The following is a 16949-nucleotide window of genomic DNA, read 5'->3' as shown; positions in this document are numbered from 1 at the left end:
ACCACTAATTTTTCTTTTAACCTTGTTCTCCAACTCTTCCAAATCACTAATTTTCATTCTCCCTGACACAATAGGCACCCCCAAATATTTAAAAGGAAACTTACCTTCTGAAAATCCTGTCAATCGTTTAAGATTCCTTCTTCTAGCCATCGAAAGATGTTTAGAAAAATACATTGCAGTTTTCTCTTTATTAATCAATTGACCAGACCACTTTTCATATGTATTCAAAATATTTAGAAGACACCGAATTGATCGGCAACCACCATTAGTGAAAATAACCACATCATCCGCATACATTAGATGAGATATTAAAACCGTACCTCGAGGTTGAGAAAATTGGCCAAAACTTTTTTCTTCCACCTTTTGTTTTATAAGACGAGACAGAACTTCCTGTAAAATAATAAACAAATAAGGCGACAAAGGATCACCTTGCCTCAATCCTCTACCACCTTTAAAAAAACCTTTTGTAGTACCATTCATTAAAATCGAATACCAAGGCGAAGTAATACACTCCTTAATAAGACCACAAACAGCAGAAGAAAACCCAAAAGAATGAAGTACCATCAAAAGAAAATCCCACTCAACCCGATCATAAGCCTTAGCCATATCCAGCTTCAATACCACGTTACCCCCATGTATTTTTTTATTAATCGAATGGACCATTTCTTGTGTTAGACTAATGTTCTCAAAAATACTTCTACCAGGTATAAACGCACCTTGCTCAACAGAAATCATTTTATGAAGCAAAACAGCCAAACGGTTAACAATCACCTTAGAACAAATTTTATAAAACACCGAGCAAAGGCTTATTGGTCTAAATTTATCAAAACCATTAGGCTTATCCATCTTAGGAATTAAGACCACATAAGACGACGAGTAAAATCTCGACCATTTACCACCTCTAAAAAACTCTTCCACCGCTTCCATAATATCTATCTTAATAATATCCCAGGCACTTTTAAAAAAACCCGAGCCAAAACCATCCGGCCCTGGCGCACTATTAGAAGGAATGGAATCCAGAGCAGTTTTCACTTCATTAATTGAAGGAATAGCCCCAAGAATCACATTATCCTCCAAAGAAATAACAGGAGAAATAATATGAGATAAATCCGGTAAACTATGTTGACTTTCAGATTTTAAGAAATTTGAAAAATAATTGACAGCGCTTAAATGAATCTCCTCAGGGGTTCCCAAATAAATACCATCTTGTAATCTCATGTCCGAGACTTTTTGTTTCCGTTTGTAAGACAAAATCGCATGAAAAAAAGAAGAATTTTGGTCCCCCTCCGCCCGCCATTTAATTTTAGCCAATTGAGCCAATCTAATTTCTTCCCTACGACGCCAACTAGCTAACTCCATATTAGTACTAACAAGATCCTGCTCTATCACCGGATTCCAGTCTTGTTGTAAATCAGATTCCAAAACCGCAATTTTATTTTCTAACCCCTGAATATGAGCTTCAGTTCTACCAAAAATACCTTTATTCCATTCACGTAAAGAAACTCTTAATTTTTTAAGCTTCAAAGCCAGCTTCAGAAGACCAAAACCACCCACCTCCTCTGTCCAAATCCGACCCACAAACTGTAGAAATTCTGGATGCTCTATCCACATCTGCTGAAACCGAAATGGAGAATGTCCATACTTAAAAATATCGGACTGAAATTGAATAAACATAGGCGAATGATCGGAAGTTGATCTCGATAAATAACAATTGATCATATTAGGAAATCTAGTCAAGCAGCTGGCATTAATTAAACCTCTATCCAATTTTGCCCAGCTACGAGCTAACCCTCTTTGGCCATTACACCAGGAAAATCTTCTACCCGACGACTTCATATCTATTAAACCACAACTATCAATCCAATTATTAAAATCCTCCATAGCACTTCTCGGACGCGATCTACCACCTCTACGCTCCGAATCTTCCCTAATAATATTAAAATCCCCTACCACAAGACAAGGTTCATTACCTATCAGTTGACCATTTAGAGACTCCCACAAATCTCTCCTCTCACCCAAATTACATTTTGCATAAACAAAACAACAAATAATTGCATTATTTCCCACACCAACGCGAATTAAAATATATTGTTCTTTACAAATAATCTGCTGAACTGAAATATCATCATGCCAAAACACCCAAATCTTACCAGACTCCCCATCATTCATAATAAACTTATCCATATGGAGGAGCCGAGCGACCTCCTGCGCCTTATCCGATGAAGCAAAAGGTTCCATTAACGCAACAATTTTCGGATTTAATTTCCTAACCAAATTTTTTAATCGACCTCTAGACGTTCCAAATCCTCTAATATTCCATGACAAAATAGGACCAATCATAAAGAAAATTTATTAGGCCGAGAACTTACCCGATTCGAACTACGAACTTTTTGAAATATTTTCCTCGTTCCTTTTCGCTTAACATTAGCTCCCTCATTTTCCGAAGCATAGTCTTTTTGTTTCGAAAAATGTTCCACATGAATCTCCGTATCTGGTTCAGAAACTGTATCCTCCATACATTCCGTATTCTCCTCAGGAATTTTCCGTAGCTCCGGATCAGAAACTATCGGCTCTAAAGCCTTGTCAAAAATCAAATTACTATCCAAATTTTCTGTAACAACATCCCCAGCAAACCTCTCTGCCATCGATCCCTCCCCTACCAGATTTACCAATGCATTCCTTTTTAATCCCTCTGTATCTTCTTCTACTATCTCTTCTACATGATAATTCTTACTAGAGACTTCATTGTCGTCACTCAACCTAACCTCTATTTCTTGACCCTTCAACTGATCCATATCTACCCCCTCCTTTACACCCATTTCTTGAGCACCATAATCCTGAGTTTGGTCCTGCAACAAAATTATCTTATCTGTATCACCTTGAACCATACCAGCTTCCATCATCATCACTCCCTTACCTTTATCCAACGCAACATTATTTTCCACTTGAAACTCTGTCTTTTTTCCTTCCGAATCTTTTACATTCTTTCGAATCCAAATCTTTTCTCCATCACTCCGATTATGCAATTTACACGTACGAGCATTGTGCCCTTGTAGTTTACAATGATTACAAAATGCTGGAAGCGTCTCATAAATGATTTCTTGCTTACGACCCGATCCAGGCATCCCAATCCAGAAATAAGAAATAGGTTCTTTTGATGCGTCCATCTCCAAACATAAACGAGCTCCATCCGTGCGAGTGGCACAAATGGTTGTATTATCTCTTTTAATGAACTTACCTATCGGAGCAGTTAAAATCTTTAGAAAAGCTTCATGATAGAAATTTGGAGGAAGCCCCGGCAGCACAATCCAAACTGGGACCAAAGACGGTTCCTCATCTTCATTAAACTCTGGAGTCCAGTGAAAAACGCGATACGGATTCCCATTAATTTCACAAGATTCACGAGATATTGCTTTGATGAAATCTTGCTCGTTAGTCATACGAATAAAAACATTTCTTGATCTCCGCATAGCTGTAACCATCGGCATGCAAGATAATCCCCAGCGGAGGTGTATAAACGACCGGATCACATCCAACGAAGGTCTCTGTCTTATAAACTTCAGCACAATAGAGAACCGAAAAGGTTCCGCAGATCGAGCGATTTCCTCCTTGGTGAACTGAAAACACATTTCTCCATCCACATACTTTGGCCCACGATGAGGCACCAATAATTCTGGAAGTGGTTGCGGAACCACAGATACCAGATCAGCAAAGGAACGTCGACCAGAATCCTTGGCAGCCATGGCCCCCTAAGGGAGACCACGAAGCCTATCTCTCGTCAACTTCTCAAAATCTTGAACCAATCTTGGAGCAACAAATAAAAAATTATTATTTGGTATACATATTATTTGGTCTCAAAGATGTAAATATTAAATAAAAAGAGAATTTGTACTTTGTAAAGCGGGTTGTCACTAGAGCAACAAAATGGGTAAAGGCATCCTGTCTTGTTCTATTTGTTGCCTACAACATTTTCCCGTATTGGCTTTTTTCAGTTATTTTACAGATCACGATCTTTCATGCAGCTTCTTGATCTTTTGGTCCCTTAATTGATTTCATAATCCATCATTTGCTTAATAAAGAAAGTCATGATCGATCGAGGAGCCTTGCATTGATACCAATGATTTGACTTATAATTGCGTACGTTGATCTTTACATTTTGCACAAATCTTCATGTTATCTGTGCACATATTACTATCCTTGGATTGTCCCTCTCCTAAAATGTGGTAAATATCATAACTAGTATTTTCAAGCCATGCATCGAGTACTTAGCCATCACTCATGATGAGTAAACTATATACGATCGTTCGATTGCAATATTAATTGTAATTCAGAAAGAGGAGATCAGAGAAGTATACATGATAACGATGAAAAAGCTGATATATATATATTAGTCAAAATTATAATTGAAATTTCTAATGAATATTAATAGAAAAATGCTATGTGTAACCGCCTTGGGGAATCCTTGAGAATCAGCGCCAACGTGTATAAGAAACTCACCGTTTCATTTGATTATTCCCTCTCAACCTCTTCCTTTTTTTTTTTTTTAAACTCTATTTCCATTCCCACGAATGACACTTCACAATCCATCATTTGATTAAATGTTGTTTGCTCAAATTTGAGCTCGTATGAAGTAATGCCGTTGAAACAAAAACTCTATTTTTGGGGTAAAATCTAAAAACTTTTGGATCCAAGATGCGTTTTCGTGGATCTTATCTATCATGATAATAATCCTGATGATATTTTGTGTTAAGAATCTCGATTCTTGTTCGAAAGTTTTTGTGTTATGCCTAAGATCTAACAACATGAGGAAGAAGCTCGATGCTCGATTTCTTGCCGCTCAGATTAAACAGATAGTGCAAGCTGATGAGGATGTTGGGAAGATAGTGTTGGTGGTGCCTATTTTAGTTTCTAAGATACTCAAATTTTCTTAGCAACCAGAAGTGTAGAGGAGAAAATAATTTTTTGCATATAATTGTATTGGAAACTCTGCAGTGGAAATGAGTTTGAACATTATCTTTCTCAGATGGTCTTCTTCTTGAAATGGGTTTCATTCGAGGTCGAGGTCGAAGAGCTGTTTGAGAGAGTCGAGGTCCTTGGAACACTCCAAAGAGAAGAACGACTGGTGGGTGATGAAGCGCAAAGACTTGGAGTCCATCTTGTTAGAGAGAAGCACTAAATCAAGTTCCTAAGTTTTTCATCGATTGACGGAAAAATGAAAGAGGAGAGAAAGAGGGAAGAAGAAAGGGAGAAAGTGAGACCCAACTGTGTTAGCCGGTTACACACAAAGGTTGCACACGCCGATTGTACGTAGCAAAATTCATATCAATATAATTAGTTATATTAGTTGCAAGAACTTTATGATCATTTTAAGCAACGTTATAAATAGTGTATTTTTTGGTTAATCTTAATTAGATGACGGCACAAATCAAGTCATTACAACCCATTTGAACTATTTGCGACGACTTAGCTATTGCAAGTAGTCTAGTTTTTGGTTACTAAAAAAGTTTTGCTACTATTTTAGATCTCTTTGTTGCACAAAGGTAAGAGTTATTGCATCATGACAAGTAATTAATTAATGTGGGAAGTTCAAGTTTCATCGCAAATAAAGTATTAATATTTGTGCCAAACAATATTACGTGATATATTGCAAATATATAGTCAAGTTTTTAGCCGAAACAACTTTCTTAAGTGGCCCAAAATTAAAGTACTCGTCAAAGATAAATCTACGGTATTTTTTAGAAGATCAACAAATTAATTAAGCTAAACTCAAACTATATATTGACGTTTACAACCTTTTCAAACTCTTAAATAAAATATAAAATACAATTCAATTTCTTTAAATTAAAAAAAATATTAAAAAATTATATTTTAATAATATTTTATTCAACTTTCATCTCAACTGTATAACTAAAGGAGCTCAATCATACAAACCAAGTTACTTATGATCACCCTAATAATTAACAATGTCGACTTATAAATTTGTAATTTATATTATATACAAGCATACAAGCTGGACACTAAAATAAAAAGGAAGAGCAACGTACGTACGAACTACTTGACGATATTAAACATTAATATATGATGATGAAGTATCAAAAGGGATCGAGTTAAAAATTTTGAATTGAGTTCATTATACATTATATAGTAGCCAATATATATAATAATTAAGGTGAAAGATCTGGAAACAAGCTGCCAGATTTGGTCGTAAACCTGATGCCTTTTCTTCGCTTTGAACACCTCGACAGCCGTATATTCAATTCAAATGCCTAAGGATCAAGTCAAACTGGTAGCTAGCTAGCTAAGTACGGCATTTTTTTTTTTTTTGGGCCAACGATATTTCAGATATATACCCTGATTATTAGAATATTTAAGCGGAGATTTGGATTCTGAGTTAGATTATGAGATGATATGAAAATAAAAAATTATTAAAAAATTATTTTTATTTTAAAAATTAAAAAAATTAAATTATTTATTATATTTTATAAAAAAATTTAAAAAAATTATAATGATTAAATAATGTATATAAAATGAGATGAGTTGATTAATTTTTTCAATAACATCATGTACGTGATTCACTCCATACAGTTAATTTTATTTTAATTAAAACCGCAAATAATCGTATATAATAACTCTCTCTCTCTCTCTCGCTCTCTACGACGGCAGCACTGAATTAGAATCATTGCTCGAAATAATAAAGGTGTCGTTTTGTTTTATAATCAATGGTGGAATGCAGCCTAGCTTGAATTAATGCACGCCACACCACATCGAATGTTTACTGTGTATTTTGATGTTTAGTTAAATTGAATTAAATTGAATAGTGAAGAGAGTTATGTAAGATCTATTTAAATTGAATTTAAAATATATTTTGGATATTAAGATAAATTTAATTATTTTTAAGAAAATTTAAAAAAGATTATAGGTCTTACGTATAAAGATGTTTTAAGTTGAAAAAGATTGTGAGTCTCATGTGTGAGAATGTTTTGAGTTGAGATGAGTTTAATAATTTAAAAGTTAAATATTTAGATATTAGACTCAGTTTAAAGTTAAACTGAGCTCAACTGAATTTGTGATCTAAACGAAGAGACAAGATGATGACAATTATATATATATATATATATATATATATATATATATTTATATATTATATAAACACACACATACATATAACGCCAATATGCGATTAAGCCACCCATTTTTTATCTCTCCTTTCGGCTTAATTTGTGTACTGAATTATTAATCCCACAATTATACAGAAACAAAACTCGTTTGTTTATGTAATCATGTCTATATATGTAGAGGATAGAAAATAGAAAATATAATAGAAATTGAGATAGAGAAGAGAGAAAGAAAGAGAAAAGACATTTATATTTGTTTTATTCTCAATTGTTATTGAATAAAAGGTATATAATATCCTCTTTATAAGGAAATTATATTGAGATAAGATTAAATAAATATCTTAATCATAATTATAAAAATTAAATTAAGATAATATCAAATTAAATTCTTGATTTGATATAATTATTTCCAAACTAGAGAATTCCATAAAAAGTGTGTCCAGATTCACTGAACATTTTGTGGACGGAATCTTAATCAGTATATATGAAATTATAAGAAATACGAGATTCGTAGCAATTAGCTGGGTTTTGAATTTTCTACGTACAAACAAAAAAGTTTTATAAAAGATTTCATTTCCACTGAATGGTGAACTTATACAATTACAAGCTGAAAAGTCATGAATAGCTGGAACTGAGGGACTTTGCGAGGAAGGTACCTCGAAACACAGTCAACTCGAGGAACCCCACTTACCTAACTCATTTATCAGGCTACTAGCAAGCCCACTACTGCCTATAAAACCCCTTCCAATCTCATTCAACGCCACAGCGGCCACACTCTTCGTTACCCTCTCTCTCTCTCTCTCTCTCTCCTCTCTCTCTCTCTCTCAAATTTCTTTTTGTGATTGAGTATGACTGCCCAAGTGATGCCTGACAAACCCCTTCAGGGGATTCATGCTTTAGGAAGGGAAAACACTTCTCCTCCTCCCTCTCATAAAAGGTACTTCCTCTCTCACAACTCTCTTTCTCTTCAGTTTCATCCAACTCGTTTCCTATATATACGTGATATATATCTCACAAAGCTGAATTGTTGGTGAAAACAACGAATACAAAACCAACTAATAAAGTATTTCTTTTGTTATGTTGGTATAGGTTGGAGGGAAAGATTGCGATTGTCACTGGTGGTTCTAGAGGCATTGGGGAAGCAACGGTGAGGCTTTTTGCCAGACATGGTGCCAAGGTGGTCGTCGCCGACGTCGAGGATACCCTTGGAAATGCGCTCGCCGATTCCTTAGCTCCTTCAGTAACCTATTTTCACTGTGATGTTAGCTTGGAAGAAGACATTCAGAACTTGATTGAGTCGACCATTTCTCGCTACGGACAGCTTGACATCCTTTTCAACAATGCCGGCGTTCTTGGAAACCAATCCAAGGCCCACAAGATTATCGTAGACTTTGACATCGATGAATTTGATCGTGTAATGCGTGTCAATGTGAGAGGGGTAGCGCTAGGAATCAAGCATGCGGCTCGCGTGATGATTCCCAGACGAGTTGGGTGCATCATTTCGACGGCCAGTGTCGCCGGAGTCATGGGAGGGCTGGGACCGCATGCTTACACGGCTTCAAAGCACGCAATTGTTGGGCTTACGAAGAACACAGCGTGTGAACTGGGGCGCTACGGGATTAGGATTAACTGTATTTCTCCATTTGGGGTGGCCACACCCATGCTAATCAATGCATGGAAAAGTACTAGTAGTGATGAGGAAGAGGATTTTATGGATTTTGGGAAGCCTCGCGAGGAAGAAGTAGAGAAAATGGAGGATTTTGTAAGAGGGCTTGCCAACTTGAAAGGTCCAACCCTAAGGACTAAAGACATAGCCGAGGCTGCTCTTTACCTTGCTAGCGATGAATCCAAATATGTTAGTGGCCATAACCTTGTTGTAGATGGTGGCATTACCACCTCAAGAAATTGTGTGAACCTGTAACCAATCTTATATAATTTTGTCAAGAAACTAGCAGATCAAGTTGGATCCATTTTTCTAGGAGGCCGGATGTAAATTAATTTCTACCAGCTTTATATTGAGAATCAAGACACCAAAAATGGCGTACTGTTTCTAGATTAATGTTATAATTAAGTTTTGATCTCTTTCTTTCTTGCTTTAATTTCTAGTGTAAAAAATCTTCATTACATATGAAATATTCTTGTGTTATATATCTGCTGCGTACGTATATATGGGTGGAAGTTCTACAAGTTTAAAACCTTTTAATTACCAATCAGTACTGTTCATGCTCTTCCTGAAGATGTTTTATTGTCAGCTTAAGGACAAAAAGGCTGCTTATCTATTTTGTACGGTTGAAATTAAATTCGTGAGGCTGTGGTTTCCGGGTAGCCTTTCTCCTTGTCTGGTTGGCTGAGGTCCAAATCAAATTTCTAAGTTAAATTTTGGCTTCCCAACAAAGTCCTGCCAACCAAAAAAGACTATAAATTATCATATTAAGTTTCATGTCCTATATAATATATATCCGACTCGGACGGGATTAAGTTTCATGTCCTGTAATACTCCCAATTCATCTCAACTCATCATTACAACTTTTTCAAATCCTAATACAAAATATAATAAATAATTCAATTTTTTCAAATCTCAAAATAATAATAATATTAAAAAATAATATTCTAACAATATTTTATCATCTCAACTCAATTCAATTCAACTCACTTCAACATCCAAACACAACCTAATTGCCGACCATTCGAACAATAATCCGAAATAAATATAGTTAATGCGTTGTTATTGGTATTTAGTGTGAGAAATGATATTTTTAATTTTTAAGTTTGAAAGTCTTGCATATTTATTTTAGAAAAATTAGATAAATCTGATATCTACGTAAAAAAAAATTATTTTTTTTTAAAAAAGTATTTGTGATTTGCACTCTCTAAAATTTTTAGATATTTAACATTGCTTATTTAGGTGCTGTTTAAATATTGAGATGAATTGAGATGAAATTTGAAAAAAATATTATTATAATATTATTTTTTTATATTATTATTATTTTAAGATATGATAAAGTTGAATTATTTATTATATTTTATTTAAAAATTTTAAAAAATTATAATAATAAAATGAGATGGTATAAAATATTTATTATATTTTATATGAGAATGTAAAAATATTATTTATTTATTTATTTGATACATGGGAGAGGAAGATTGAATTTTTGATTCTTTTAATGATAAATTAAAGTATTGTCAATTGATTTAAAAGATTTTAAACATTTTTTAATATTATTAAGTATTGATTCGTAACCAACCTTCTCAAGTGGATAGTCTTTAATTAATTGCTTGAACAGTAAGCTTTAGGCTTTAGACGCGACCACTAGCAGCACCATTTTTCCTATTTGAATATGAATTATTCCGAGGAAGAAGGGGAATACTTTGTTACGAAAAGTTGTATAAATGAAGCTGCCATGGTCCCACAAGGTCTTGACCTCTAAATAATAATGGGCTTTAGTTATTGTTGACCGCATTAAACCATTAAAGCCAGGGTTCAGAAGCATGGTCTGCAGGTTAGGTCGACACTCGACAGTACTCAGCAACTCAATTAAAGCCAGGGTTAAAAAAGTTGGTTGAGATAGTCAGGAAACGCATTCATGAACAAAGACCTCTAGCACCTGGAAATTGTAACCTCTGCGAGCTAGCAGCTTCTGGTTTGAAAAAGACTTAGATAGGACGTACATAGTCCGAAGTCCAAGGCCTAGTTTGAGAAAACCCTTAACGTCTCTTCGACCAATATCATTTTGCCCGACAAGTTGGTTGGTTCAGGTCTATCTACCGAGATCTTGTTTGAAAAAACTCGCCGACTTGTTCAAAACTTTCCAGAGCTAAAAAACAAATCAAATCAACTAGTGCACCGATCATCTCCTTTTGAAAAGGGAGGTAAGCAGCCGTTTGAACCGTGAAATGGAATAAAAATGAGTTGAAATAGTTTATAAATAATAATAAAATTATTAATTAAATTAGATAAATGTGAAGAAATTTTCGGTGTTACACTGTTACTATTCCCTGCTGTAATTTTTTAGTCTGCCATGCAAAACTTTAATTAATTACACATTTGATCGGTATGTTTATTCCCACTAGTATTAATAAATTTGAGTGCATTTCTTGTGTTACAATAAAACAATCTCTCCCAATTAACTGGAGCTAGCGAGAGAGATACAAGTAGTCATTGTTTAATGTTTACAAGCCATAATTGGCTATTATTATTGTAGTATTCAAAATAGCAGATCATGTACTATATAATATGTTCTAACTTATTATATATAAAGGCCATGCAACCTTCCGAAGATGATGATCTCTAGCTTCCTCCGGCCTTGCCGAGTTCACGTGACTCAGAGTTTATAGATCAGAATTCATAAGAGTACTTGTATCTTCTAAGGCTGAAATCTACAAGGAAAAAAAAAAGAAAAAGCAAAAGATCTCTAGCTCACTCCCTCGATCTGTCTCTCTACTGTCGTGCAGTACTACTGTACAGACTTAATATAATTACATATATATATATATATATATATATATATTGAAAGGTCTTATGGACAGCTCGATATATCAAAGTATGGAATTCAACAACATCGAGTAACCCTTTTGGATTTGGAAGCTGTCAATGTTGAAATATTATCGTGGCATGATGCATGAGTTGTTCTTGTCTGTCTTCTTCCAATGCCCAACTGCATGGTTGATTAAATTTGAATATATCCAATTAATAAATTAAAGTACTGAACCAATGGTAACGTACATGAGTTGGCTTCCATACATACCAATTAAGTGGAAGACACCAAAGATCCAAACCGGCATACCCAATATTAATAATCCTTCACCGCGTCGGAACAGTCATGTGGTCAAGCGCGCATCGAGTTGCACGAAATTAGGGCAAGTAGCCACGTGCATGCAAGACATGCAAGTATCTTTTATAGTATTGCAATATGCAAGATTACCCAAGATATTATGCCTCTTTTTTTCCACACCTAGTGAATAGGGGCTCATTGACAATATTTCTCTAAAGATATGTTGTAGTCCTAAACAAATTAATTAATGCATGTCTTTGGGTATTTCGAACCTAAGGGTATCTAAATCTTGATTGTACATTAATAATTTCAAGTTGACTAGAAGATATATATATATATATATATATAATGATTGGATGTAATATTAATGATACTGATGAATCTTGTACACGGAAAACCCTGCACAGAAAACGTACCAATAAAGTTATCGATCTATTGCAAAATTATATTATGATCAGCCTAGCTGTTGCAACTTAGTTGGAACAACTAGGCATGGGTCTTTCGAAACTAATGTAGAAGATACTCGTATCATGAAGATCATCGATCATGGATACTGTCCAGCAAAGTTCGTTGGGTACGTAGTCACTAGATTAATACTAAATTTCAACCTACCACTACTGCTAGATCATATTTTCATTTTATACCTCTGTTTCAATCGAGAAAGATTTAGAGGTTGAACGTAATCGGATCGGTTCAATATTAATAATTATTATCATGATGACGTAAATTGTAAAAAATTATTGGCTTCCCCTTCCAAAGAGCCAGATCTGATCTCCAGCTGTAGTACCATTGGTGCAGTTATTTATTTGTGTTGTTTCAAGTTAATTTATTGGTCTCGTGGAGTACCACTACCGGCAGTGTTCGACGGAGTTTTGTGATGGGCTGTACATGGAGTTTGATTTGTGAGTAGAAAAGGTGCAGACAAAAATTTTGCTCAATTGTTGTTCGACTGAAACTCAACTCGTGAGTTTGCTTGAGATGCGCTCGAGTCCACTGCCCAACATTAGACAAATTGTTTACTCGATGTGTGCATGATGTTGGGCTCCAACGAATTGAAGTACTAATCCTAGTATTTGCTCGAGTGGCACTTGACAGGCCACTCAAGTCAATATTCGATTACACAACAAGAAATTTGACATTTTCTAGCGATTTTAAAATTGTCGCAAAAAAAATCGCTGCAAATATAGGTTATTTCTGGCGATTTTAAGTCGCCGCTTAATTTCAGTGCGATGTTGGGAAATCATGGAGGAAAAATGTACAAATTACTTTTTGCGGCGACATTCGTAACTGTTGCGGCGATTTTTGTCGTCGCAACAATGTTGTATTAACTATAGCCTCATTAAATTTCCGTCGATTAAATAAAATCGTCACAATATATACTATTTGCGGCGAAGATTGTCGCTGTAAAAAAAATGCGCCAATTTAAAGTTATTAGCGGCGAGTGAAAAGTGCCGGAAAAGCTCATTAAATTTAAAACTCCCGAGTTAGGTTTTCCCCTCATTTCGTTCCCTCTAGCTATTTCTCCCCCTTCGCCCTTTCTCTACCCAGTCCCTCTTCTCCTTCAAGCCTCCGCCGCTCACAGCCCGTCGCCAACGGCCCCAGCACTCCACCGCGACCTCACCTCGACGACCACCCCCTCCTTCTCCCCCAGCCCCCATGCCAATCTCTTACTGGCCTCACCCCTCTCTCTCTCTCTCTCTCTCTCTCTCTCTCTCTCTCTCTCTCTCTCTCTCTCGGATTTCTCTATATCGCCATCGCTAGGGGCGCCGTTCGCAACCATCCACACCTCGATGCCGTCACCAGTCCTCCGTTGGAGCCCCTCCTCCTCTACGCCTAGCCCAGCAGCCCGAGGCCCTCCCTTGCTCTGTTTGCAACCCACTGCCACCAAATGAGGAGGAGGCGCGGGGAGTAGGCCAGATGAGGCAACTGAGGCTTGCCAATTTTATTGGGTATTGCTGTGATGGAGAGGAGAGGCTGCTGGTTGCTGAGTACATGCGTAATGATACTCTTGCGGAGCATTTGTTTCACTGTATGTACGGTTTCTAGCATGGGTTCTTCTTTTCTTAATTCTTGATTTATTGTTTTAGCTGTGGCAAGAGTTTCCATGCGGGAACTTACTCGACTCAGAAGCTCCGTTCTCTTTCAACCCACCTCCAAAACCAACCTCTCTTGGCCCAGATTTTGCTCTGGGCAGGCAGAATTCTACAGTGCTCTTCGGATTTCGGGGATTTAGATTACACTATATTAATTTTCCAATATATAAATTGGCCAGATAGGTTATGTATTAATACTGTCATCAAGGCTTACTCTAATAGTTGTGTTCCGTTCCAGGCTATGGTGTTCTATTTTGAATGTTTGAGAAATGGATTTTTGCCTAATAGCTATACTTTTGTACCACTTGTTGGGTCTATTGCGAAGATGGGTTGTTTTAAATCCGGGAAGAAGTGTCATGGGCAGGCCATTAAGAATGGAGTTGATAGTGTGTTACCAGTTTAGAAAGCTTTGATTCATATGTACGGTTGTTGTGGGGCCGTTGACCTTGCTAGTAATGTGTTCGCTGAAATGTCAAACAGGGATTTGGTGTCGTGGAATTCAGTCATCGATGCTTACTCTAGACTTGGTGATTTGGGCATTGCTCATCGGTTATTTGATATAATGGCTGATCGAAATGTGGTTTCTTGGAATATTATGATCAATGGGTATTTGAAAGTTGGGGAACCCTGGGTGTGGATTGAAGTTGTTCAGGGAAATGGTTAAGTTCGGATTGAGAGGCAGTGATACAATCATACAACTATGGTTAGCATGCTCATTGCTTGTGGCTGGTCAGCTAGAGTAATGGAAGAAGTTTTCTATAAATCAACCTCTTTATCTGTAATGGAAGAAGCCTTACCAACTTTAAGCCTATCACCTGCCATGTCATCATCTTCTCTATTCGATTCAGTAGAGTTTGAATCCCTATGCACCTTCTTCCCTTTACTATCCTCTCTAGCACCAACATGGAGAACTTAGAGGTTGATGCTCGAAGCCAAGCACCATATTGATTTTGACTGGCCGAATGTAAGGACATATTAGAAACAGCCTTTAGACACCTTGAATTCATTGAAAATTTAGTATAATTCCTCTCATAAAAGGTCTAGTTATATCAATATCAACTTCCTTTACTACGTCTATCTTGTTACCAACCTGAACACCAATTCACCTAGTCATCCCACATAATGGCAGATTATGGAGTTGAACCCATAACGTTTCTCTACTAAAAGGTAAATCTCTAGGGTATAAAGAGCCATCAAACATATGCAAATAGAGTAGGTTACGATCAAAAGACCATGGTTTGCCTCTTTTTACTCATATAAGATCATTCTCATTCTGGAATTCAAATAAAAATAAATTGGCACCAACCTCTCGAAAGTGCACCCATCCTTTTGGTTTCCAAATACTCAACATTGTTGATCTAAACACTTATTTGTTCACTACCTTCTTTGCTATCAACATACCAACCAGAAAAATTTTTCCAAGTTCCATGACCATTTCTTCACCATGGTTGACTGCCTTTATCTTGAGTTTTCATCTTCCGTTAGTTTAAGATTGCCCCAATGTGCTATGATCTCCTCCGACTTGTCTACATGAAAATGAGACCGTGATAACCAAAGACAAAACAAAAATCCTTCTCAACAGACGCCAGAAGACCCCCCTTGCCAAAGAAAGAAAAAAACTCCTCAGCAAGCACTAGGAGACCCCCAACTCAAGACTATTTGTGAGTTAAATGAACTCATTTTGTCAAGAAATAATCATTTTGATAGAAATAACTCAAACAAATAAGCAATTTTCTTATAGTATATATATAATATTTTTTTTATCACTTATCTGAAATAAATGTCCTAGATCAGTTAAAAATAGAAATATAGTTAAAAGCATCAATTTTGAACCTATCAGTCAAAAGCTTGGATCTTAAAATTAAAAAGTTAAAAATATCTTCTAACGTCTTTTCTTTATTTTCACCCACAATTTTTTGTGCCATTAATAGAATGATACGACAAGGCATTACAACAAATTAATTGTTCTCTTTTTAATTCATGCTCTCATGTACATTTTTATTTTTATTTTACCTTGAAATATACTCGAATATGTAATTATAAGTTGAATAATTATTAGATGTGGAATGGATGAAATATTACTGGCCCAAAGTGGCTTTGCTATCCTAACCAGAGGTGGGGGCCTTATCTGAAGGGAAGAAAGAGAGAGGAAAATGGGGGATAAAAGGCTGAGGAAGTAAAAAAGTTTCAGGATGTCTCGAGAAAAATAGGGGAGGGGACATAAGGAAGAGGTGATGCGACATATAGGAAAAAGGAGCAAAGGATAAAAGAAAGGGACCAGATGACTTTAAGGGGGCTTCGAGACTTCAACTTCTTCAACCTTGCGACCAGAGCACCAACGACAGGGTCTCCTTCAGAAAATAGATTTATCCTCATTGTACAATGAGGATGAGAGACCATGAGAGAGTTTAAAACAATCATATTATAGTAGATTCTGATCCCCTCTCCACACCCCCGTGGACATAAGAATTATGCCAAACCACATAAATATGTGTGTCTATGTCTTTATATTTTTCCTGTATTTATTTCCTATTCACTATCATGGATGTACGCACATACACCGTACAACCGCATTGGACCACTGCGGGGGCTCAACATTACATCGACGCACTAGATAATCATTGAACTAGCAGATGAAATTTTTTAGATAAGTATTCTCAGCCTTTCAATTTTTATTTTTATGAACATCACTATTGCAAAAAAAAAAAAAAAAAGGGTGAGTGAACCTTTTCTCGCCCAGGCAGGAACCCAAGTTACTCTCCACTTGAGCTACAAATGCTTAGTGCAGTTTGGGTGCATTGTGCGAAAAGAGGGGGGAGTACATGGGCAAGTACAATGCACTTAAATGCACTCAGTGCACGCACATGCACCTCCCAAGTCATTGGCATTGTACACCTGCACATGTTAGCCATAACATTGTGCACTTAACACATCCCACAGTGCATGTCTCACATAGAGCACCACAGGTG

The 16949-nt window shown here is 36.2% G+C and overlaps 1 protein-coding gene across 1 annotated transcript; it reads left to right on the top strand.

The window, feature by feature from the left end:
- Positions 1-7877: 7877 nt before the first annotated feature.
- LOC109018923 (short-chain dehydrogenase reductase 2a) lies at positions 7878-9168 on the top strand. The gene is made up of 2 exons (XM_019001118.2): positions 7878-8052; positions 8205-9168. The coding sequence occupies exons 1-2, from the start codon at positions 7964-7966 to the stop codon at positions 9034-9036; spliced, it is 921 nt and encodes a 306-aa protein (XP_018856663.2). The 5' UTR covers positions 7878-7963; the 3' UTR covers positions 9037-9168.
- The last annotated feature ends 7781 nt before the right edge of the window (positions 9169-16949 follow it).

This window comes from Juglans regia, chromosome 4, assembly GCF_001411555.2.
Source record: "Juglans regia cultivar Chandler chromosome 4, Walnut 2.0, whole genome shotgun sequence".
In the NCBI taxonomy this organism is placed as follows: Eukaryota; Viridiplantae; Streptophyta; class Magnoliopsida; order Fagales; family Juglandaceae; genus Juglans; species Juglans regia.
Note: the sequence above shows the minus strand (reverse complement) of the source record. Positions and strands in the feature narration are given on the sequence as shown.

Excerpts from the sequence above, each read along its gene's own strand:
- LOC109018923 (XM_019001118.2), top strand. The coding sequence starts at position 7,964 with ATGACTGCCCAAGTGATGCCTGACAAACCCCTTCAGGGGATTCATGCT. Across the intron at positions 8,053-8,204 it reads CCTCCTCCCTCTCATAAAAG|GTTGGAGGGAAAGATTGCGA; the intron begins GTACTTCCTCTC and ends ATGTTGGTATAG.